The sequence below is a fragment of the Procambarus clarkii genome, chromosome 51 (genome assembly GCF_040958095.1).
Source record: "Procambarus clarkii isolate CNS0578487 chromosome 51, FALCON_Pclarkii_2.0, whole genome shotgun sequence".
Taxonomy (NCBI): domain Eukaryota; kingdom Metazoa; phylum Arthropoda; class Malacostraca; order Decapoda; family Cambaridae; genus Procambarus; species Procambarus clarkii.
Window position 1 is genome coordinate 15,253,699 of NC_091200.1, and position 26,428 is coordinate 15,280,126.

Below are 26,428 nucleotides of genomic sequence, written 5' to 3' on the forward strand. Positions count from 1 at the left end.
AGAATTCATTATTCATCATCAACCTTGCAGCAGATTGTCGGATAAAAGGACCTTACCTTGAGGTTACCTTGAGGTGCTTCCGGGGCTTAGCGTCCCCGCGGCCCGGTCGTCGGCCCTGGTCAACTTACTTAAGCCACGTTATTGTGACTCATCGCCTGCATTATTATTATTATTATTTTTATTATTATTATTATGGTTATCATTATCATTATCATTATTATTATTATTATTATAATTATTAAGTGTGTGAGTGCGCGGGGTGGAGGTGTCCCCAAGGGTGACGGGGCGCGCGGGACGCTTGTATCTGAGGGACACAATGGCAGACTAAGCGACCAACACACTCCAGGGGTGATGGCTTGGAGTAAAAGTTCGGAGGGCGAGTGGCGACATGCTATATACTGTAAGCTACGGGAGAGAAACAAGAAAGAGTACGAGAATATCAATGATCTTATTCAGCTACGTAAGTATAGAGATTAAGGTCAATTTGTGGCAAGGGAAATGTAAATGTCACTGCCCTATGGAAAGTGGGTGGTGCAATAATTTTTGTTTCTATGTATCTTGTTTTGGTTTTAAGGAATACGCCAAATTATTGCAGCTTTTTGTCTTTGTCTCGAAGAAATAGAGTAGATTAGTACGAGAAATGTATGATATTTACAGGGTTAAGGTTGTTGTTTTAGCATGGGTGAAGAGTAATTTTAGTGTGATGTGACCTACCACACGTAACAATGTCCACACACCATCACAATTAGAAGTCACCACTTATCTACCACGATACCCAAGCTGGACTAGCAAAGCAGCATTTCATACTGGCCTAGGCCCTACCAATCCCAAAGCATCCTTAGATTTGTTTACATTAGCTGAGCCACAGCTAATGTAAACAAACTGGATATAAACACAGCTGATCATATAAATAGGCCACAGATTTAATTGATGGTTATGTTTCACAACCAAAGATCACATTCACTCCAAAAATCGATCACTTACGGGTTATTCATGCCCGAGTCACCTCTTGGATGGGTTAGTCTTCAATCAATCAATGGTATCTTGACCTCGGACCAACATCAGCAGAAAGTCGTCTTTACTCTCCTCTCCTTGATGCCTCGCCTCGCCTCATCGTGCAGTCAGCTCAGGACTTCGTTGCTAAGTGGACAGCACTCGGGGGTTGTAATCCTTAGGGCCTCGGTTCATTTCCTGGCCAAGGCAGAAACACATTGGCAGAGTTTCTTTCACTTGATGCACCTATTCATCAGGCAGTAAATAGGTACTACTACTAATAATAATAATAATTGTATTTACAAGAAGGTATGATAAGTTTGTGAGGGGGGGAGGGAATTGTCAGGGGCAGTGCCAATCCATTATGACTATTTAGCACTTGGAAGGGGTCAGGATAAGCATTTGGGGTGGGACGGGGAGAAGGAATGGTGCCCAACAATTTGGACAGTCGGGGATTGAACATCGACCTGCATGAAGCAAGATCGCCGCTCTTCCGTCCAGCCCAAGATTACATAAGATTAGTATTTTTATATTCTTGCAAAGCAACTAACATGCATTGAGTTTTGGGCAAATCCTCAGTCTAATGTATCAGGTAAGATGAAAAGGTACATTATAGCAAAATTTTATATTAACATATAACTACAAAATAAATTGACAGAAGTGATTACACTGGTGAAGATATATATGTAGGAAACTATGAGGATGAGATAGCTTTTGTTGATAAATATTTTACCTTGTGCAAGTGATTGGATGTCTATCATGTTATTAGGTTATTCCAGTGTACAATATTATAAATAGATTAAGTGTTAAACTGTGAATCAATGGTTGTTTTCTTGTAATAAATGATTTTGTTCAGTTCATTGCTGGAAAATTGAATGTATGTCAGAAAGCATAAAAGGCACAGTGCTGTTGGGAATAATTGAAGAATTGGCTGACTGTTGAGCCCTTACCTAACTTAAGGATTCTGGATATGATGAAGATGAATGAAGCACAAAATTGCACTACTGTAATTGGATACAGGCACATTGTTGCTAAGAGTTTTTTTCTTCAGGAAATTAATTTTAATTAAAAAAGATAAATTTTTCATACAGTAAATATAGTACAGAACAATAATGCATTGTTAACAATTAAGTTATTCTATTTTAATTACTTTTAATATTAATTAAAATTAATTAAACAAAATAATTAAAATTCTAATTAAAAAAAAAGCTACTGAGGAACCTCCTAGAAAGGGGCATTTGTTACACTCAGTGCTTTATTTTTGGTTTTCATTCTATGATTTTTTTTTCAGATAACCGTGTCTTTGAACAAAGTGAATCCTTAAGAAATGAGAACCTGCAGCTCACATTACAAAATGAGAAGCTTCGCCAAGAGAATACGCATTTACAAAGTCATGGAGGTGGTGGCAGCGGCAGTGAAGGTGGAGGTGCCTCATCATTGGTTGTACAGGTGAGTTAGTGGCTAAGTTTATTTATAATGGGCTTATTACAATGGTAAATTGTTTGGGTTATATGTCTGTTGTGAATATAATATTTTTTTAAGTTGTTGTGTCCTTTAACCACTGCACTGCGCCACCCAACAAAACACAGGGTATGGCGGTGCGCCATCCGACTCTTAAGTGATGTTAGGATATCGAAAGATTCAAAATGTGCGAGCGGTAGGTTGGGTACGAGATGGAAGCCTCTAGTGAGAGGCATCCATCTCAAAAAAAAGTCCCAGCATGCCCAGGGGCTGCAGGTTGGCTCAGTTCTGAGTGAGCAACCATGGGTGTCACGCGTGCCTCTGGCTCCCAATCCCATGTCGGACGCGATGTTGAAAGATTGTTTTCTGACGGGGAAATTCAGATCTTATTGTTTGAAGAAGATAAGGGTAGTGATATTGATGAAGCAAGACACACTAAGGGCCTAACACAAGTGTCGGATACAAGTGATAAAGCACGAATGAGGACGATAAAGCAAGCGTATCCAATAGAGGGTGAGCGCCAAGCATGCTGTAGCCTCCCAGACCATAACACATTATTATCACCAGCTCTGTCATTACCAATTTTCAAAGAAAGTGATTGCTATAGATGAATCATTTTCTGGGTTCAATGATGCTGCTTCCGATACAAGTAGTATAGACGGACAGTGTGTTAGTGGCTTCCATGGTGGTGCTACTATGCCACTGGTGGTGGTGCCAGTATACAGTATACCAGCAGTGTCTACATTGTCTGTTCCTGCTGCAACCTAGTCAGTTACATAGCATTAGAAATATTGTGAACACCTGCCTGGGCCAATATGTCTCGTCTCCAATGTAGTGGGAGTTCTCCCCTAAATAACTGACCTCCGACCACACTCGCAAGCCATATCAGTAGGAATGGAGACACTGGAGAATTCTTCATCCATCCCTGAATGACTGATAAAAGGGACATACCTCTGCACTCGGAAATCTTCGCCTAGAAATATTAGACACAAGTCTTGCTCTACTACTCCAAATTACTGACAGCTAATTGACCACCTGGTTGTCACCTGCCACCAGGAGGTGGCATCGGTATTGTACACTGAGCAGCTTCTCTCTGGGCTGTTATCTGGTGCTGGATGAGTGTATTTCGGACATAATTACACCTTCGTAACAATTATTTCCATGATTTTTGTTAGTTAAATTTTTATATAAACTGGTTTTAGTGTTTTTGGTTTTTTGGTAGGTCTTTTGTTTGGTTCTGTGGTAATCTCTGATCTCTAGGCTATGCTTCTTTGCTTCTTTAATTTTGCCAGATTCTGGTCCTGGCATCCAGTAGGTGTTAGTGGGTGTTAAAGAGTCCTGGTGTGCTCACCAAGATTAGGTTGCTTCCGGGTTGCAGCATCAGGGAGCTACCAAGTGTCCCATCAGAAAGAGGGTGTACCTCATTACATTCAACACTAGACTTTTCCACTCACTTGTATCATGATATTGCTTTTAGCCATAATATATTGTTCCTTTCAGGCCTTGGAGCAGAAACTATATAAGCTACAAGAAGAGCTGACAGATTTGCATAGACGAAAAGGTGAAAATGCTCAACAGCTGGTCGAATTGAACCAGTGCCTTCAGGAACGTGATAAAATCATGGCAACAAAAGACAACAAGTAAGTCTAGTAGCCTATATATTGAATGAATCTTTGTGTATTTACTAATAAATGTCTATTTTGTTTTGTCTTATGTTTGAAGATGTTGATACTGTAGCCATCTTTCAGCACAAAACATTTTGTTATTGACAACTTTCAGTGTTAGCAACTTACAAATTTATTTGGTTTTAAAAACAAAAATACTGTACTGTACATATAATTTGATTATTCTGCTGCTGTAAGAGAGTTATGCCATGGTACGTATATAATAACATAGGTGCATATATTTATTTTTACACAGATTGGCAGAATATGAGTCAGATCTTTTGATTTTACGAGAGGATTTAGCAGCTAAAGAGGCAACACTTATAGATGTCCAGGGAGTTAACCAAGTGCTACGAGATGAGTACCAGACACTTAACCTAGCTTTTACAGCATTGGAAGAAAAATATAGAAGAGCACAGGTGTGTTAATGTTTATTGAAGCTCTTGTGTACGATTAGTAAGAAAAAACAAATTCATATACCGTAATAAGTTAATATTCCTTGTTTGGGTAGTGAAGGAAACCATTTTCGTTGTTAAACCATGGTCAGAGATACTTAATTACTCTAGTCCTTTGCCATATAATTGTGGTGATGTTTCTCTAAATTATTTAAATGAATGTAATACCTATGTTTTTAATGATCAACAGGAAGAAAACCGAGAATTAATTGACAGATGGATGGCACAGAAGGCTAAAGATGCAGAAAAACTAAACCTGGAGAATGACACCGCACTCAGGTTAGTGCTTGTTTGTGTGTCTATTTCAGTGTTTTGAAGATATAAACAATAATCTATTAATTGTGTACTGTATATGTGACAAAGTGGCAGGGTAAGAGCTGCTGCATACATGAATTTCACGAGCATACGAAAAGGGACACTGAAATAAATTCTTTTTTTCTGTTTAAGTTGCAATATTTTATCTGTAATGACATCTTTACACTACTGTATTGGTACAGTGATGGATAAATTGCTTAGATGCCATCTTTTAATTTGCATTACTCTTCATCTGCCATGATTCTGGCACTATATTATTTTAGACATCCTACATTAAGACATCTCTCTTAGTGAGTGCTCTTTCACTCAATCCTTGCTTTAATATTTTGCTTGTCTATATTCTCACGGTGCATCAGACCTTGTTATTGATTTTATTCATTTTTGATGCATAATAGAATGAATGTCCATCTGGGTACTCATTAATGTTATACAGTTGCATGAAAGTGGAGTCATTGTGGTATATTGGTCTCTTCTGTGGCTGCCTATTACTTTCCCTGATAGGTGTTTACAGTCACACTTCGGGATTACTTAGCTGAGATACTGCCCTGGTTCCTTGCATGCCTGTCTATGTGACTGAGCAGGTGGCTGACTTTCCTCATCCCTGTTTTTTTTTAAGTTTACATTCTTTATTAGATTCTGGCTTTCCTGTTTATTTACATATTTGATTCCAATTTTTGCAGTTGCTGCTGTCTGTTGATGCAGGGTCCCGCTCTTCCTGCTTCAGTTGGCTCTTACTAGCCTCTGTCCTTGTGGGGGGCTGAGTTTGAACTGTGCCCTGTGGCGGCAGCTGTTTGAGTTCTGCCTTCATGGTAGTGGTTTTGGGCTTCATCATATTCCATTGTTGTTCAGGAGGATGGGACTGTGGCTTCATTGTGTATCTTTGTTTTGTTTTCTAGTGTGGTAGTCCTGGTTGCCAAGGAGGGTCCATATTCTTGCTCTTGAGTGCTCTCTGGTGAGCCCCTTCTTCTGTGCCTCCTGCTCTGGGTGGGTTTTGGCATTTATCTCAAGATTCCTTGTATAGAGGAATCTTGAATGTTTTGTGATGTTTCTTAGTATTATAATTTGCAGTTTGCCTTGGTTGTGACTGATCTCTGATTGCCATGAGATTCTGAAGATAAGACAGAAAATTTAACAAGGGCCTTGTCTCTGGTAGGAACAAAAGTTATCCAGTGCCTAATGTAATCATAGCACCCTGGGAGTGGTCAGAACCACAGGTCAGGGAAGCTACCAAAGCACCACCCAGAAAGGGATGTACAGTATAACACATCCAGTGTTCTATTTCTTGTTTCCCGAGATGTTATAGCCTGGAGATACTTCTCTTAATTTCTACAAATAAAACACATTTAGTTCCTTTAGACATTGTACAGCGTATTAAGAACCTAAGAATAGCGGGAATTGGCAGAACCCCTATTGTCCCATGCATGGCAGCTCTTATTTAACCTGTCCTCTCGAATAACAAAATCCCCAACGGACAAAATATGATGTACAGTACTGTAAATAAGATGATGTACTGTTAATGTATATCTAGAATCTAAAAATACTATCTAAAATTTGTACTGGGCTTGACCCTGACGATTTCGTATTTTGGATCCTTCATTGTACAGTATTAATATGATGAAGACAGACTAAATCATTGTATTTTAATCAGCTACATTGTTACAGGTAGTACTTTAAATTTGTTATTATAATGGCATAACTATTATATTGTCTTGTGTCTTCTAGAAAGCGACAGATGGTGCTTGAGGAACAACTCAAAGAAGCGGCACGTGAGCCCAAGCAAGTGAACATGGATGATAAGTTTGCCTGTAGTCCTCCCATTTGTCTATCTGCTGTCCTGCCAGCTAAGGCCTACCTTAAATATGTAAGCTAACTGTGTGGGGAAATTTGGTGCAATATGGAAGTAAATGAATTTAATAAAAGATTAAAATAAATGTGCAGTTTCTCATGGATTGTGGGGAAAAGTGACTTGTGGGATTTATTGATTTATTTACAACTAGCAGTACCCTGGCCACATGTTGCTGTGGCTCAGCAACGCATGTGCGTTGCTGAGCCACAGCAACCTTCCCTGTCCCCCAGTCCTCCCCACCATTCTCCATTCTCCCATCCCCTCGTCCCCACCATCCCAAACTCCTCCATCCCCTCGTCCTTCCCCACCATTATCCTCTCCCTTGTCCCCTCATCCTCCCCACCATTTCTCACTTCCGTCCCCTCGTCATCCCCACAATTCCTCACTCCCTCGTTCGATGCCTTCCCAAATGGTCTGATGTTCCCATCAGAAAATTGGGAACATCAAGTGATCTGATGTTCCCATCACTGAAATATAAGAAAAACAGTTAAAAAATGAAATGAAAATATGAAAAAATAAAAAAAATAAACTATACATAAAATGAACGGTATGGTAAACAACACAGCTCAATTCCAACACAATTCATACAAAATAATTAAATAAAAATGAAAATAAATAAAAACTATGAAAATTCAATTTATCAATGCAATCAGAAACATTGAAATGGAATTGTAATATATTTAATATAGCATGTGTGTTGTTCTTACATGCAACAGATAGCACTGTTTTTCAAGAAAAGCATAGTTTTACCTGTTACAGGTGTGGCATCTATACTTATACTTATGAAATGAACAGTATGGTAAACAACACAGCTCAATTCCAACACAATGTCACACAAAATAATTCAATAAAAAATAAAATAAATCGAAATCTATGAAAATAAAGTTTATCAATTCAGTCGGAAACATTGAAATGGAATTTGTGACATATTTAGTATAGCGTGAATGTTGCTATTATGTGCAACAGATGGCGCTGTTTTTCAAAAACGCATGTTTTTACCTGTCACAGGGGTGGCATCTATATAGTAGGTATATAAAAAGACGTGCCTATTCGAATGCAACGTTGTCAAAATTTCAAAGCAATCGGTGAAGAACTTTCGGAGAGTACAGTGTGTGTGTTGCTATTACGTCCAACAGATGGCTCTGTTTTACAAAAAAAGCATGTTTTTCCTGTCACAGGTGAGGCATGTATATACTGTAGTAGATATATAAAAAGACGTGCCTAATCGAATGCAACGTTGTCAAAATTTCAAAGCAATCGGTAAAGAAGTTTCAAAGATTTCCCCTCACATGAAAAACACAGTTTTTCAGAAAAGCATGTTTTTTACCGTCACAGATGTGACATCTATATAGTATGTATATAAAAACCTGCTCAGATGCGAATGGAATGTTGTGTGAAAATTTTAAAGCAATCGATGAAGAACTTTCGGAGATTAGCGGTTATGCACAAACGAACATTTCCATTTTTATTTATATAGATTTATTAATTTATATTAATTTGTAGTAATTTATTTGTTTATTTATTTCGATAGCGGACTGTATGATGTTTAAAGTGGACTGTGTGAGTTTATTCCCACAAATCGTTTCCTACACAAGCTGGGGGATGGGGTTATTTTGTATGTGTATATAATATATATATATTATATATATATTTATATATATATATATATATATAATATATATATATATATATATATATATATATATATATATATATATATATATATATATATATATATATATATATATATATATATATATATATATATATATATATGGGGCTATATATATTATATAGTAGGCATCCTTCAGTCTCGGAAGACTATGGAGTTGCGCCCTGACAGGGCGCAAAGCCTGGGTAGGTAGATATGGAGGAGAAGCTGTTACCCATGCAGCAGGTCCCCCCTCTCCACGTTGCTGAAATTATCCAATAGAAAGGCAAATGCCAATACACATGGTTCCAGCAACGTCGCAGGAGCTGCCAGAACGAGGTCGACGTCAACAACGAACTGCCTTAGGGGCTCCAACTCTGGATTTTTTCTCGAGGTTGACTCCTGAAGCCTTTCCCAAAAAAGGGTTATGGCTGCAAGGCAGCGGAGGTTTAAAATCGGGGTTTTCCTTCCCCTAGATGAGCTGCCTTTCCAGGCTATCGAGTCCATCTACCCAGAGCAGCTGGTTTTAAGGCGCCAGAGGCACGCCCTCGCCCCTTCTCCTGTCGGTAAAAGCAGTTCCGCCGGACTTAAAGACTAAGCCACCGGTGTAGGCCAGGAGTTGGACTTGGTTGTCAGAAGCTATTGGAGACGCATGCAGTATAGGAGCATTTTATAGGTCATGGGAGCTCGTCTCCCATTACCACCCCCTGGCTATGACAACCCCTTGGAACCATATATGTGTATATATATATATATACTGTAAATGTATATATATGTATATAATATTTTATTTATTTATTTATATTTATTGTAACAGGTTATGGTTACGCAACTATACTGAACCAAGATGGTATGGCTCTCCCTCGCACAAATAAAAAAAAAATGCTGCTATTGGCCTTGCAGTGTGTAAGTCGCAGGTGGAAACAAATGAAAATTATCCAATAAATAATTAAAACAATTTACTGAAATATTTATGAACAAAAATGACACACACGAGAATACTTGGCTATTATTATATAACAAATCAAATAAGTAAATGAAAGTTTAACTCTAATACAAAGCATAAAGATATTCTGGTGTAATGAAGACAGCTACCATACCACCATGACATCAGTCACACTGCATTGCCTCAAGGGAGACGACGGGCGAGAGACCACGGTGATCCTAGAGCACTGAGAGAGAGACTGGCTCTCCTGGGTTGTTGTTGTTTAAGATTCACTACCTGGAACAAAAAGTCCCAAGTAGCACGGGCTATGGTGAGCCCGTAGTATACTCTCTCCAGGGCTGTTGTTGTTGTTAAAGATTCGCTACCTGGAACAAAAAGTTCTAGGTAACACGGGCTATGATGAGCCCGTACTCTCCAGGGAGGCGGCGCCCTTTATATAGTCCGGCGGTGATGACTCATCCGGTGTCTACGCAAGGTGGACATCTGGTCAACTAGCAAACTGCTCGTTTGTGGCTGGCGGTGCCTTTGTGTTGAGCTGCATCACTGCCAGTTGAAGGCAGCTAACTGCTTGATTGTGGGGGCAAACTATCGGTTAGCAGAGGCGCCCGGCTTGCCTCCGAGTCGTACCAGGCCGTGCCAGGCCCTGGGGGGTATGGAGAGGTGGCAGGACTGATGAGTCATCTGGGCTGGTGTAGATGTATACTTCCGGTGAAGGGAAAAGGCAGTTCCACTGCTATGCAGGGGATTCAAGTGACAAAATATATATATATATATATATGTGTGTGTGTGTGTATAAAATATATATATATACAGTATGTCTATTAATCAAAATTATCAATTGGTAGACATTCACTACAATATTAAGACTACATAGATTAGTAAATACTTAGGAAGCCTCATCTGTATTGTAGCTATGGTTTGGACAATCAGATATGAACACAGTTGATCACGCCAACCAATACTTCTCGTGGGTGAGGCAAGCATTATCACATGTTGTTATACCAGGTAATTGATGCTAATCCTTCTTCCCCTTCACTTTCACCTGTCAAAAGGCGCACGCAATAATAATTGTAACCTATATATGACAGCTATATCAGGGAAAATTTATATTGTACTTGATTAATTGATAATTACCCCTTTGGGTGGCTCGCCTAGTGTTCTAACCGGAATCCCTAATCTTTCTATTACTGGCCAGGAATGGATTAGATATTACGGGTATCGGGTCCAGAACACTTCTTGTATTGTTGATGAAGATCGTGCTGATGACAGGACGTTTTTGGTCCTGTAACACTGTGTCGAAAGGGAATAATTGTGGAGCTTGTTCTGCTCCAGCGAGACTTGTGTTTACGTTAAATTTAATATGGCATCTGTCTCCCCTCCCACATTGGCTGTTCTTCAGATACGTTCTATCAAGAAGTGGCAAGAGGGTTTATATTTAATCTATTTTAGTACTGATAATTAAGTTGGTTCAAAGGAAATGTTTTTATGATGTTTACTGTCCAGAGACTGATATTTTAAGAATAATTCCCAATATTATTAGCTGGTGAATTTAATAGCGACGTGGCAATGATATCCCTGTTTTCTCCCAAGGAAAATTTTACTGGAGCCTCATTTTCTATGAATAAATAAAGCACTCTTTCTAGGTTAATTTGTAAGTACAAAACAGCAGCAATATTATCTGCCTATTGTATTAAATGTTAGTAAATGGTGTCGGTTTTTCCGACATGGATAGCAAGTGATGTTTCTCTCTCATTCTCAGCACTTTGTACTCTAAACTACCAAAATTGTTTTGTCAAGTAATTAAATTTTTTCAAATTTGCGAGGTTACCATTAATTAAAACCAGATGTATTTGTATACAGTAGTATTAAGGATTTGATATACCACTTCAACTCTTGTCAAGGTGTTGGAATAATTCGTAACAAAATAGTGGATGTTCTTCAGTTTCTTGTATTAATATTTTAGTTCATTGTTTATACAATATTGTAGTTTTTTGTATGTAGAGGCACTTGCAAAAAAAAGAAAAAATAATGGCATGTTAAATTTTCACTGACACATGCCCATCCACTTCACACAAAGTTAACTTTCATAGTTGATGACATTTCTCAAGTAAAGGCTGTTTTCCGACATTTCTTTACATACAAGAGAAAATTCAGCAAGTTCCACGTTATCTTCTGTAGTGGCTAATTTAGATCATGAGTCTTTATTCTGTGTACATTCCTGTCTTCTATTACACTTTTTCAGTAATCCACTCTACCTACCAAAAAATATGCTTTCTAACTCTATTTGAACTCTATAGTAGGACTACTCAAATTAGATAAAATGGCTGAGTAACTGTTCAATACCCCATCTCTCCTCATTGCTAACAGTACAAAAGTAACACTGAAAACTTGAAATTATAAAATATATCTGCACTTCATGTAGACTTTTGTATCTGCAACTTCTAGACCATATATTCTGTCTAGATCCATATATTATATCTAGACTGCTAGTCATCTCTCATGTTATATGAGCTTGAGGCATATGTCGCTGCACTCCTCCAAGCCCGGGATGTGTCGCTCTCTGCCCGGGTGCCATTTTTTTGCAATCTGCCACAATTTACACCTTTGCAGCCAAATATCATGCAAGATTGTGTACAAGACTTGTTCCTGTTTAACTTAAGTCATAGTTTGGGTTGTCTGCGATATTTCTAGGTGGGTAAAAATGACTCTTGATGGTGGAAAGGACTATTATTAGACAGCAATCATGACAATATACTGTACTGTATATATATATGCACAGTATACACTTAATCCTGTATGTGCCATTTTCTTCTACATAGGATGCCCATGATGGAGAGGTGAATTGCATCTGCTTTAGCCCCCAGGGAAAAATGCTGGCAACTGGGGGAGGTGATAGGAAGCTGAAGCTATGGGACATAAGTCGTGGTTGGTATTATATCTTTCTTACAAGAAATTCATTTTACTTGTATTTTAAGCTGTGGCATGAGGCGCATATGATGACAAAACTCCCATATCAGAAAATGGAGAAATGATGATGTTGCTGTCCATCCTGGACCATTATCAAGTCATGTAACTTGATAATTGTTTCGTTCTAGGATGGACCGAAACGTTCTTATTTCTCCATTTTGTGATGTGTGGTTTGGTCATCATATCTTCAGCCATGTTATTGTGACTCATCATCTGCATGAGGTGCATACAATACTCGCCTTGCTTATCACATGAACTGTGTGGAAATGATATGCTTATGTCTTTTCAGTGTTGAAGAATAAAATTCAATGCAAACTCAAATGCAGTATTGCTCTACAGTGGAACCTCGATTCAACAAACTTTGATTTGGTGAATCTCAGTTGGGTGTTTGGAATTTTCTTGTTGTGCGAAGTGTAGCTCTTAAAAATGTGATTCGAGGCACATTAAATGATTTTTCATAGATGGTCACAACATTACCAAAAATAGTAATAGGCCTTGGGAAAGCCATTGAGTATATTTAAAACCAAATTCTATGGCTCATTTTAATTTTGAGATTTCCCTGTTTTTATTCACTAATATGGGTTCTTTTTCCTTTGAAAATGATATTTCAAGGTTAGGGCATGGGAAATATGCTAGATGTAGTTAAACTTCTTTACAGACAGGTTCATTTGGTAGTTGTCTATTATATTATAGGTTAAATGAAAACTTTGATAAGTGAGATTAGATCATAGGGAATTGCAACCTGGAGGCATCTCTGGTTGCGGTGGGTCATATATAGTCATTGAATCGAGATTGTACTGTATAATGATCTACTACGAAATTGTTTATTTCATTTTGAATTTGAGCAATGCTATGCATTTGCACTCGCTCACAAGCAATTTTTTTTTTTTTATAGACATTCCTTGAGAGAGCAAGGCATTGCCTAAGGGAGCAACTAAGTGTTTTGGTCAGAACATTTTTAATTTATCTACCCTCAAAGCCTTACTTTTGCATCACATTACAGACAAATTGAGAAGCAACACGTTCATAATAACTAGATCAGCATGGTGAGTGAGTGTGTGAGGAAGTGAGGAGGGTGTGGATCACACAAAATCTAGCAAGGAATAGAGCCGAGTGAAAGCTGCTTGCGAGAAAGGAGTGAATGTATTTGCATGTAATGAATATGATAATTTATGAGGAGCACAACACCCGGTCTTGTGAAGCAGTTGGTTATTGATGGGAATGACTGTGGTAGTGCTTCTTTATCTTTGTTTTTAATGTTTCTATTGTTTAAAAGTTGAAGTGTTCTTTTATTATAATATTTACCATTTATTCTCCAGGCTGATGTCTCGTCATAATGTATAGTGAAAGTGGGAAATGGTATAATGATACTGTATGAATGTGTCATCAAATAAAGGCTTTTTATATTTAAATTGTTGTAATGTTTTTGGACCCAGCTTCATACATAGTGGTACCTTTATTTTTTAATTTAATCCATTCCCAGAGATGGTTTGAAAACTGAAAATTCAAAAACCTAAACCAATTTTCCCATAAGAAATAATGTAACTTGAATTAATTCGTTTCACACACCCAAAAATATTAACTTAAAAATACATTTTATACAGAATGCTACTCATATTTTTCATACACAAAACAATCAGGTATAAATATAAGCCATAAATAAAATAAGTGAACATTTAACTGCACTTTACCTTTACTGAGGACTCTTGTTGGCGCATGTGAGATGGTGGGGAGGAAGGGAGGAGCGGTGTTGGTGTATGGGGAGGGTGAAGAGGAGAGAGCGGGTGGTGAACCCATATCTGCATTTAGACCATATTGCCTTAACCGCTTTCATGTCTGCATCACTGGTTTCAGATTTTCCTTTCACGCATTTCACTGCCTCTGTTATGTGGCAGTCAGTCAAGCATTGACAGTCACAGGCAGTCATAACCAAAGGCAGTCAAGCATTCGTAGTTGTGTTAGCAACCGGTTAGGCATTTACAATCAGTCACGCATTCACAGTCAATCAGTCACGCATTCCAGTCAATCAGTCACGCATTCACAGTCAATCGGTCTTTCACAGTCTATCAGGCTTTCACAGTCAGTCAGGCTTTCACATTCACAACCAGTCATTTAGTAAACAATTAGAGTTTAATGTCAGGTGCTCAGGAAGTTTGCCTCCTGATGCAACAACTAGTAGCAAGGAAGCCCATCGTATTAATACTGTCCAGATATCATCTGGAAGGGGTACAGATGGGGGGTGTTCAGTGTGGGGGATGAAGGGATGGAGGTAGTGGGAGAAGGTGTGGGATGGGGGGGGATGGAGGTAGTGGGAGAAGGTGTGGGATGGGGGGGGGGATGGAGGTAGTGGGTAGGGTCTGCTGTGCGGGATGAGGAGTCTTGGGGAGGGACCGTGGGTGAGCAGCTCCTGAGTTAGTCCTAGTCGGAAGCTCACCCACTCACGCCACTGCCTCTGCTACCCACCCCACCCACTTTGCTGCCCGCCCTGCTACTCGTCCATCCACGCACTCTCACCTGCCCACCCACTTGCCATCCACGTGTTCTTCCCTTACACGATTCTAGGGCTGGTGTTTCTGAAAGATTTTCTTTCCCGCCTCCCCCCATCCCACTCACCTGCCATCCACCCGGTCCCCCCACTATCCAGTTCATCCATCCATCCAGTCCCCCCTCCACTATCCAGTCTCCCTCCACCATCTATCCACCCAGTTCTCCCAAATACAATATTCAAGTGCGATTGTCACTAGGCGGGATAAACTGGTAAACTGAGTGCACCTCGTCCCATGCCCACCCCTCGCCCAGCCCCCTCGCTCAGCAGAACAGAAACACACACTCGTCGACCCATACATGTATCAACAAACATAAGCACCAAGGCAAACCTTGAGCACCGAGTCAAATTTTTTGAAGAAATTGAGCACAAGTGCCAAAAAATTTGAAAACGGGCATTCAAAAACCAAGTTTTCACTGTACTGTATTTGGATTGACAAAGAGAATAGTGTGAAACATTCAATAATATTATATACCTCTCATTTCTGTTATTAGGAGTCCAAGGTATAGTTGTTTCAAGTAACCACAAAACATGTAAATAACAAATCTGTATTTACTTAAAAACATTTTATAACATACATTTGGTAAATGTGTTAGCAGCAAATGCAGAAGCAAGAGGACTTCTAACGGGCAGCAATGCAGGAGTGACAGCTATAGACTTTGATATGGAAGAATCGCTCATCCTAGGTGCCTCAAATGACTTTGCCAGCAGAGTATGGACTGTTGTAGATCATAGATTAAGAGTAAGTTTTAATTTAAACTTTTTTGTAATTTTTCATTATCCACATTTTTCATTGCTGTACATAATCTTTCCTCCTGTGGAAACTTCATATTTAGTGTGTCTTTTATACTTTGTCAATATGTCATGTTTAATCTTGCATGAAAAGTGCCAAGCCTGTTGATAACCATGCATAAACTTGGCGGCGGTTCTGTGCAGTACTATACAGTGTATGGTTTACTGGATAACAACATGTAAGATGTAAGCTTAAATTTTTGCTAGTAGCTTAGTAGTCTTCTACATTTTTAATAAGTATAAGGAAATTATAACTCTTTTTGAATGATAATTCAAACTGAATTCAAACGATAATTCCAACAGTAATTACTCTGCCACAAAGACAATTAAACAATCAGTGAGTAATTACATTAATTACTGTCACATGGACAGCTAATTGATCAAGACGAATTACGTTAATTCAATGCTATCACTTAAGACAGCTTGCCAAACAGGAATTAGTCAACCATGTACTAATTACATGAATTATACCATGTACTGTACTAGTTAAGCTAATTATTCCTTATGGAACTGAGCCTCACATGGTACTCAGGCTAGATTTTGTTTGGTTTACTGCCACTGTTTGTAATCTGTTTATTTGGAAATTGAAAATCCCTCTACCTACTTTACCTGTTATTTGTTCTCTTGGCTTTCATTTTATGAGCTATTATTCCATGATTACGTTTATCAACTGCTTTTGCAATGTCTGTGTATACAACATTTGCCCTTTTTTTTATTATGCCTTTGTAAGTTTGTTATTGTGATCAAGTGGCTTAAAAAATGAACATCTTCTAGCTCTAAAACTGTATTTACCTGGATTGTGTAATTTATTCTTACCCGTATAAGTGGTAAGTTGGCTTCTAAGCACCCTTTCAAAAATCTTAATGATCTGTGATGTCGGTGTAACTAGTCTGTAGTTTTTCCTAGTTCTTTTCTGTCTTATAAAGTTGTTGAAAGGCCTGCAGTTTTTACGGTCTGTGGGAAGTCACCTGTCTTTAGGCCTTTCTTCCATATCATACTGAGGACCCGTGCTAATGGTATTTTGCACTTCTTTATAAAACAATGAATTCCAGGAATCTGTCCCAAAGCCAATTGCATGGGCATATTGTCTACATTGTTTATTTTTCGAAAGCTGTGGAGTTCGTCATATCCAACATCTGCCTTTCTGTGTTGTTATTTCTTGCAATTTGCTCCAAATCACCACATACATTTACCAAAGACCCACTTAAAAAGTTAATGGTTTAGATTTTTCCCTACGTCTGGTAAGATACAATATGCTAACTGAAGCAAAAAAAACTGAAAGTTAGTAACACATGCTGATCATCTACTATGCATCATTAACATACATGGTATAATGCCAATAACTATTTCATATTTTGTTCATATTTTCTATTATTCCATAATTCTAAGTATGTAAATGAATAAGTTACATTACAGTTTCACTATTTGAAGCTTTGTCCCATAGAAACACAGTTGAACTGAATGATCACAGTGTATACTTAGCTAATGTCTTCTTATTCATTGTGTAATGTTGGGATGCTTGGATCTAAGACCAGACAATAGAACAGGTTGGATTACCTTTTTTTCCCCCTCATGCACATACTGTCAATTGTTTTATATACAAGTCCTCAGTTACTGTTTATTACTCTTTATTGATCTCATTTACTCCTTATTAATTCCATTTGCTGCTTATCTTGAATGGTGTTTACTTGAAATTCTAATGTAGGTAAAAAAAATTGTGTATGTGTCTATGGAAATTTATTTTTTCTCAACAGCACACATTAACAGGGCATTCGGGTAAGGTAATGGCCGCAAGATTTTTGTCAGAATCAGCAAAGGTGGTAACGGGGTCTCATGACCGGACCCTAAAAATCTGGGATCTACGGAGCCGTGCATGTAAGTACTGTATATTAAAAGTTTGTTTTTATAAATCAAATTCTTTTCATATTTAATCTTGATTGTATTCCTCATTGACTTTTCTTGCTGCTCTTTCCCCTCTGCTCTGCTGCATTTATGTTTTCTGGAAGGTCCAAACAGTGACTTCCTGATGTTGGTTTGCTGAAGTAGCTCTACGAGTCACATCAGACCTATGAATCTTTAATGGCCTACTGGAGACCAGAGCCAGAACCTGGCCTCCTCACAGAGGTGCAGAGAACAGGGGGGAGGGGGATTGTTATGATCACCTTTATCAAGGATATATCCATAAAGTAAGCAAAGTAAAACAGACAACTGCAAGGTTCACAGAAAGAAAAGAAATGAAGCAGTAAACAACTCTGTGCAACAATCCACCTAGCAATTGGGTTAAATTCCGTACTTACAGCTGGCCACTGCCTGTTGGCATCACCCCTGGGAGCTCCAGCTTCCTATGTCAACAGAGCTCAGTCCTGTTGACATATTTATTGCCTGTCTCTACTTCCTCATCACAATCGACTTGAGAATGGTCCAGGACGGACCGAAACGTCGTCGTCGCTTCACCTTCTAGTGTGTGGTCTGGTCAACGAGCTCAGTCCTGTCACTGATGTCCACATGTGTGGAATGCTGCTTGATTTGCCAGCTTTAGTGGCCTTTTGGGTCCCAGTTATTTATAAATAAGTGTTGGTCATCCTTTGGACTGTTGTGTAGGAGTCCATTTACTTGTAATTGTTCGAAGATTTAGTTTTAACTTCCTATACATATGTTGATAAGCTTCACTTGTTGTGTGGACTCTGGAAACCATTCAGCTCTGAGCTGTATGTGCTTAGGGCTTGTCTGTGCTTGTCAGCCTTTTCTAATTTGTCTTTGGCTAATATCCAGGCTTGGATATTAACCCAGTACAGTAGGAATATTATTACATTAAATGCTGGGTTTTCCCCCCATGAGACATTTGAGGTTCAGATCTGATGGCTTGTTAATGAGGTTAATAGTGATTCGGGATCCCAGATGATCTAGGATGCCATCTAGTGGCATCCTGACAAAGTGGCAACTAGGGTTTCAACTTTCAAAGGGTTCATCCATTGCTAACTATTGTTTGTATTGTTTTCCTCGATGATTTCTTTCTTTCAAACATTTGTTTATTTTGTATTGTCTAGATTTCCGCTGAGTAGATTTTTAGAGGTCTCCAGTGTTAAGTGACATCCACATAAAATTTTTAGGAATTTTGAATAGTTCAAGGCACATTAAATCTACCAAAGGTAACAGGAGCACTATAGATCTATATCTTGAGTGTGACAATGAGCAATTTAGGGGTCTAGGAAGATGCTGAGGAGCTGACAAAAAAGGTGTATTTCATCATATATAATGCTAAATTTTGTATTTTGTGGTATTACAATGTATGTATTTATTTTTTTGTTTTTAAGGCATTAGAACTATCTTTGCTGGGTCTAGCTGCAATGATCTTGTAGCATCCGACAGTGCAGCAACAACCATTATATCGGGCCACTTTGATAAGAAGATTCGATTTTGGGACACTCGAACTGAGCAGTCAGCGAATGAGGTGCCACTTCAAGGAAAAATTACATCATTGTCTTTATCTCGTGGTAAGTTGGGGTGGATAATGTTTGTTTTTCACTCGCAAGTATGCACAGAAGTACATGACTTCTGACTTCTGTTAGCAGGCTTAGAGCTTTCTTTTCCCATTGCTACTATTAAGAATATCCTACTAGTTTTTCCTGAAACATGACCTGCCAGTTTACAGCCAGTCCCTCCCTGTATTTTAGCTAGATAGAATATTTCATTTCAATACTATATTCAATACTACAATAATTTATTTTTATACAAGTATAGTTTATACGCCTGTCCAGGTCCTGGCATTCGTCATTTACTGAAAATAGTACTAGTACTGTCTTGGTAGCATCCTTCTATCTTGCTTCATACCTCATTTTAATGGCGTTGTCATGTTCTATTATCATTAGGTCTTTCTAATACTGAATAAGATTTTCCTTTTTTTGCATTCTTACAGATGGATTTTACTTACTAAGTTGTGTACGTGATGATTCCCTCAAAATCTTAGATCTTCGGAAAAATCAAGTAATAAATACATTCACGTAAGTGTCCTCTGGATTTCATATCCTTGAAGCTAGAGTATTTAGTGAAGAGACTGAATTTGCTGCTTTACTGTGAAATCAAAACCCAATTATTATACAATTGGATATAATACAGACTTTTTAATTGTTCATTTGCATTAGAAAGAGAAACAATTGCTCAATTAATGAGAAAATGTAAGAGGTACAGTCTATCTTTAAAAGTTACTTTGTCTTCAGTGGGCATAAACTCTAGAGCCATCCTCTTATGAGTACCTAGAATGAAACTTGAATGATTGAATTCATGAGGAAACTAAAGTTAACACTTAAGTGTGATGTTTTTGATGGAATATTTATATATATATATATTTTTTATTATTGTTATAAAGATTACATATCCAGAAAGAATAGTAGGAATACAGTTAAGTTGATAATTAGTTTGATCAATATTTGAAAATAAAATATGATGGAAGTAATAGAGCAATAATGGTTAGAACAAATAGTATAGCTCTCAGGTGATGTGGCTGTAATATGAATGTTGATGTTTGGGTATACACGGGAGACAAGAAGATATAGTATGGTATTTATTGCAGGTCAGTGTGCAGAGGAATATCAGAAAGATTGTAGCTGGATGGATTATGAGTGCATGCATTAAAAATTATTATTAGAGAGGGATGAAAACATGAATTGATATTTTAATTGTTTTCTCAGTGATGATAGCTTCCATGTTGGAGCAGACTACACGAGAGCGACATTTTCCCCCGATGCCATGTATGTTGCGGCCGGGAGTTGTGATGGTGGTGTGTACATATGGAATGTTAATACTGGCAAGCTTGAGAAGACTCTGAGGGAGCACTCGTAAGTACTGTACTCTCAACTAGCTTCTGAATATCTGTATTTTTATTAATCATCATCTGAGATTCAAATCTATCTGCAGTATATCTTTAAGAGAGAGAATGTCTGTTTGTCCAAGTTTGAAGGCCAGATGCTGGGGGCTAGCCTTACCTGTCACACATGAAACTGTAGGGTAGGGAAGGGGTTATAGGCCAGTCAGATTTCTTTGCTAGACGATGATTTTATTTATGTCGATTAAGTTTCTGATCTATTTCGCTCAAATGCTTTCCAAGACAAGATCACTGAATGCCTCATTGGACAGGATCCCGATAGTCGGTTGTTATATATTTGAGAGAAATGGCAGAGATTTCATTTGTATACTTTACAGTATTATGTATGCTTTTTATTGATTTTTTCAGTGCCTGTGTCGTGGCGTGCGCTTGGCATCCCAGTGGAAAATCACTCGTGTCTTGTGATCGAGCTAAAAAAGTTATAGCCTGGTCAGATTTTTAGAAATATAAAGAAATGTTGTACTTTGCCTTCTGGTGCTCTTGCCAGTGGTGATTACTGGAGTTGCCACAACTGTGATAGAGGTAACCAAATGCCAGGTTATGCTTTCAAGTTTTCTCTTCATGCTGCATCACTGCCACTGCTGAGTAGGATCTAGTTAACCCGGAATGTTTTTCTCCGGTGAATGGTGTATCCCCATGGTTTATTGACAGCACTGTCAGTTTTATGACAGCTGCCTTTTCCACGAGGGTGGGAAACGGGGTCGAGCTGGTGACAATGATGCCTAACTTAAAAAGAGTGAATTAGATTCTAATTAACTGGATCCTAGGCAGCTGAGGTGCACTGTTCGAGTACATAGTGTCAAGAAATTGGTTTCAGGGCACCAGGTCAGTAAAAAATCACACATTTTTTTGTGAATATTATTTTATCATTATGTGACAGCAACTTTAATACAAAAGTTTGCCTGTGTATATATATTTTGCCATCAAGAAAATAAGTTAAATAGAGTAGATGTGCACATTTGAGAATATGCCACAATAGGAACTGCATAATTAATTTTCGTTTAAATATACCGTACACCCAATATTACTCTTCATTGAAACTTGTACACAATCTATTTACAGGAATGTTTGTACTGTATATGCAGTATATAAAATGTTGATTTATTTTATATTTTTTTGCTTTATATTTATTGTAATTCATGATTACATACACCGTCCGTACCAGGCTACATTTACCATCTCCGGTGACATTTTTACTTGTGGGGGGAATACACCCAATTATTTGTTTTTCTCCATGCTTATGTTGCCTTGTGGCGAGTTTCCCTAATTTTCACTCACCATGTCATCTGAACAAAACATGTGTATCCATCCCACTTGTCATTTACCCCACCACAGTAATAACTTTACATTATTTCTGCCTATTTTTATCCGATTATTATAATTCATTATTTGTTTCTATTTACGGAAAGCATTGTACAGTACACGCTACATCTTTAACTACCTTCAAAAGTACGGTTAATATTATGTATTTCTGGCACATGTTTCTGCACACTGCAAGTTGCTGTATAATCTTTGCTGTCCTAATTTCGTACACACACGTCTTCGACTGAAACTGTATGCTTTGTTTCAAATGTATAATTGTTTTATGATGTACAGCCTGAATGTTTTAAGATTATATTAACCTCCATTTCATTTGATAAAAAAATGAGCAGAATAATTTACACCCAAGTCAACTTGAATACAGAATGTTTCATATTCTGGTCAGCATTGTGCTCTGGTCAATTTCTACCCTAGTCAAGGTTATAGAATACTGATAAGGATATTGACAAGATAAGAGTAGACTTGATTTGTAGATGTACACACATAGACTTTTATCATCTTTGTGTTTGTCTATAACCTAGTTAATTTATAATTTAGCCATTTTATACCATGAGCAAGTATGAAGGCTAAAATTAGCAGTTAATTGCCACCTGCAGAAAGAAGACCTCTAGTGCATTCAGTGTTAGATGAAACAAACCCCAGAAAATTTATGGAACACTTCAGATCTACAATAACATGAAATTTGGAAGATATAAAAACATTAATAAAATGCAGAGCTCTTTGTTCATATGTTTGAATTCTAGCTTCCTACAAAAATGCCATGAAAATAATTTTTTTTGATCTTCAAATGTAATTTTCAAACTTTAATTAAAAATGTCGACACCTAGAAAACTGCATTATTGAAAAAAAGTGGCCTATGGCTGTGTTCATAGGCACCTAAGAGCCAGTGGTCAGCCAACAAAACAGAATTTCCAAATCATTTAAAAGCACAAATAGGGAAATATTCAATGGCATTAAACTACAGGCCAGTATCCCTTGCATATTGTGCAAAGCAATGGAGAAGCTTATAAAAAAAGAGGCTAGTAGAACATCAAGAGAAGGGTCTTTATAACAACACCAGCATGGGTCTAGGATGGCAAATCTTGCCTCACAAACTTTATAGATTTCCCTGGACATAAGGTGAGAAGGGTCGGCAGATTGTATATTTTATGACTTTCAGGAAGCCTGATACAGTACAGTACCTCCACGAGAGAGTAGTGCATAAAGTGGAGAAACAGGCAGGCGCACGCCAGGGAAGGAAAAAGTACATTACGTGTACCTCTAATAGATGTCAGTCACAGTGAGTGGAGAGACCTCATAAAGCAACTGATCCTCAGATCAAGTCCATTCCATCCAGTGGTCAACCCCATATACGCATTCATAAATTTTAACATGCTGTTCATTCAAAATAGGAATTTTCTCAAATATAAATTAATATTATTATATATTAGCAATACTGTATTGTGCATATTCAGCCATTGGTTAAGTGTTTCAGTTCCGTTGGGGATTATTTGTATTAGTACGTACAGCACATTTACAGCATTGTGGTTTGAACAAATGTCGTCTTGTTTGAAAGGTGATCGAATGTCATCAGTTGAGAGTCACGTGCAAACCGTTCATTCATAAACGAGGTTTGGCAGGTGCATGGAATGGACTTTGGCCTTTGTTTATGAGGACGGGCTGCATAGTGGCAGGATGTTACCATTGCCTTTCCCATAAGGGTTAGAACTATGGCTGAACCTTTTCCTTATCTTTGTGAAGGACTTACCAGAGAGAATAGATTCCTTTCTTTCAGTGTTTACCAATGATGTAAAAATTATGCTGGGGATAAATCTGATGAAAGACTGCAAGACACTACAGGATGACTGCATCAAATTGAAATAAATGATGCTCAAGCTGCTACTATGGTGTAACTCGGGCAAGTACAAAACAATGAAGTTGGGTACTGGGAACAGGAGGCTGGACATATGGGAGAGGAAATATCCCTGGAATCATACAGAGAATATTACTTTTGGAGGGGGTGATATTACATAAGAATGCAAGAATATATACCCACATCAAATGAATATTATCAGCTGCATGTGAAAGGTTGGCCAACATAAGAACGTTATGAAGAAAGACTAATAGAGTTGAACATCAATGGAAAAGAGAAGAAATTGGAAAGACACAATGACCACATTCTTAATATCCAGAGGAATAGGGAGAACAGAAAAGGACAGACTATTTAGCATGGGTAGTACATGAACAAGGGGACACAGATGGGAATTAAGTACCCAAATGAGCCATAGAGACTTTAACAAAAATTTTGTATGTCAGGATAGTGAAAAAATGAAATGTGTTAAGAAGTGAAGTAGTGGAGGCAAACTCAATACTGTATACAGCTTTAAATGTAGATATGACAGAGCCCAATAGGCTCTAGAACCTATACCAAAGTTTTCTTTTGTAAACAAAGTGGTAGACAGTTGGGACAAGCTAAGTGAGGTGGTGGTGGAGGCCAAAACTGTCAGTACAAGTAGTTTAAAAGTATTATGCAACAAAGAGTACTGGGAAGATGGGACACCACGAGCATAGCTCTCATTCTGTAACTACAATTGGGTAATAACCAGTTGATTTGTGGTTAAGAGGGAGGGCCATAGCTCCTTCCCTTCAAGTGCAACTAGGTGAGTACACACCCACCCACCCACTCATCAACCTTTGTGTACACACCCACCCACTCACCAACCTTTGTACACACCCACTCACCAGCTTGCACATGCCCACCCCATCTCTCTGTCCATCCACTCATTTGACTGAATCATGAGTGCATTATATAGTAATTCAAAGGTTTGTCATTAATATATTTTCTGAGTTGAAGGTGATATTGAGGTGAAGGTAGGCGATTGGACTAAACACACTGGTCTAGACTTTTTTTAAGGTATGCTGAGAGAATGATACACACTATTAGAGTCAACAGTACATATTTTAATTGTATAATTGGCAAATTGGTGGTAGGAGACCACAGGAAATATGGCCTGGCTGGGTTATTATTAACATCTTTATTGACAAAATTAATATCAAATTTGGCCTAATTGGAGTAATCCATTTTGGTCTTATTGCAGTGAATGTTTTAACAGTTTGTCAGGGAGCTTTCAGGCTGAATATTCTGGTAGTGACTTAGCCTCAGTAACTTGCCTCATATGCCTAAAACTACAGCAAACTATTGCATCATCATCATCAGCGTCGCGTTGCCTGGTTCGATTATACAAATACCTATTCATACAAAGTTCTTATAGCTTTTAATACTGCTGCTTTCAAATCTTTAGTCATTTCTTAATTCTTCTAAATCTGAAGTACAGTAATCATTTAATTTGTATGTTTCTAATAATTGGATTAGGTAGCCCAGTCACAATATGTATTTTCTTTCTTCCATGCATCATTGGTCAATGCTTTTCATTTCCAATACAGGATGGAATCCACACCAAATTTAGAAATTATTATCGTTGGCAAAATTCCATTTAATATTGCAAGGTACTGTGGACATTAATTGTGTATTAATGTATTTACAGTATTTAAAAAAACAGTATTTAAAGACTGTAGTGCACTTTGTCACTAAAAATTACACAAATGTTACTATGATTAATATTTGTTAACTATTATATCTATAGGCTAAATCCTGGTGCCATTTTATAGACAACCGTCTTCACTCACAATTCATACCATAGATTATTGTTAAATGTTTTGCTTGCTATTTTGATTCCACTCTAAATACTAATAGCTTTGAGTAGCTGATGACCAGTGATTTTATCCTACATATACAATTTTTCTTTTTTAACAAATGAAGATACATAATAATGTGCATATTGATATGCTGGATCAAATGGGTTGTGATGGCTATGTTACTCTGCAGACCTCAACAAGTAATAAACTAGTTGATCAGTCACTAGGGAGGCTTGGTCTTAGTCCAGCCTGCAAAAGTAAAAACATTTGAAAGAGATCACAGGTAAATCACCGATGTGGCATCTAGTTTCTTTGTATAATAGAAAATGTGATGGACTAGTTAGTATCTGCTCTCTGCCTTAGTGATGCAAGGACAAGTATAGCAGTAGTTGCTTATTTTGTGCAGAATTTGTATGAAAAAAAAGAGTAATTGCAAACAGTAACTATATTTAGGAACCAAGATTAATACTGGTACTTAATTAGGGTATGACAACTAGAGTATTGAGTGACCAGAGTACGAGCTAACTAGTGTGTGGAACGTAAGAGTACAGTACATGTTGATTTGATATGATTCGTTGACCAGAACACAAAGCAAATTATTTGGAGTGGCAATAGATGGAATAAAAAAGGAAGTCATATAGATCATATAGTCTTAAACGATTCTTAGCGGCAGGGGATCGTATTCCAGGGACATGCCCGAAACGCTATGCATACTAGTGGCTGTACAAGAATGTAACAACTCTTGTACATATCTCAAAAAAAGAAAGAAAAAAAAAGAAGGTATTTGTTAAGTGACTTGAGAATACACCAAGAAACCCAGTAACCCTGTCGTAGCTCAGTCGATTAAGGCAGTGTCTGGGATGCTCTCGGATGCAGGTTCGAATCCTCGTCACGGCCCTTGGGGATTTGTTCACCA

General features: G+C 37.9%; 1 protein-coding gene across 2 annotated transcripts; it reads left to right on the plus strand.

The window, feature by feature from the left end:
- Positions 1–269: 269 nt before the first annotated feature.
- LOC138351913 (autophagy-related protein 16-like) lies at positions 270–23,189 on the plus strand. Of its 2 annotated transcripts, none has more exons than XM_069304039.1 (13): positions 270–460; positions 2,285–2,442; positions 3,955–4,094; positions 4,375–4,537; positions 4,764–4,852; positions 6,611–6,749; positions 12,151–12,256; positions 15,440–15,585; positions 17,390–17,510; positions 18,950–19,129; positions 19,552–19,636; positions 20,324–20,470; positions 20,866–23,189. In XM_069304039.1, exons 1-13 carry the CDS (start codon positions 352–354, stop codon positions 20,957–20,959), a joined length of 1,677 nt encoding a protein of 558 aa, XP_069160140.1. In that variant the 5' UTR covers positions 270–351; the 3' UTR covers positions 20,960–23,189. The 2 variants fall into 2 exon arrangements, with proteins under 2 accessions (XP_069160140.1, XP_069160141.1); XM_069304040.1 differs by having other exon boundaries at positions 15,443–15,585; positions 20,866–21,103.
- Positions 23,190–26,428: the final 3,239 nt, after the last annotated feature.

Coding starts and splice junctions, on each gene's coding strand:
- LOC138351913 (XM_069304039.1), top strand. CDS start 352: ATGGCTTGGAGTAAAAGTTCGGAGGGCGAGTGGCGACATGCTATATAC. Junction 4,095..4,374: donor ATGGCAACAAAAGACAACAA/GTAAGTCTAGTA, acceptor ATTTTTACACAG/ATTGGCAGAATATGAGTCAG. Junction 6,750..12,150: donor CTAAGGCCTACCTTAAATAT/GTAAGCTAACTG, acceptor TCTTCTACATAG/GATGCCCATGATGGAGAGGT.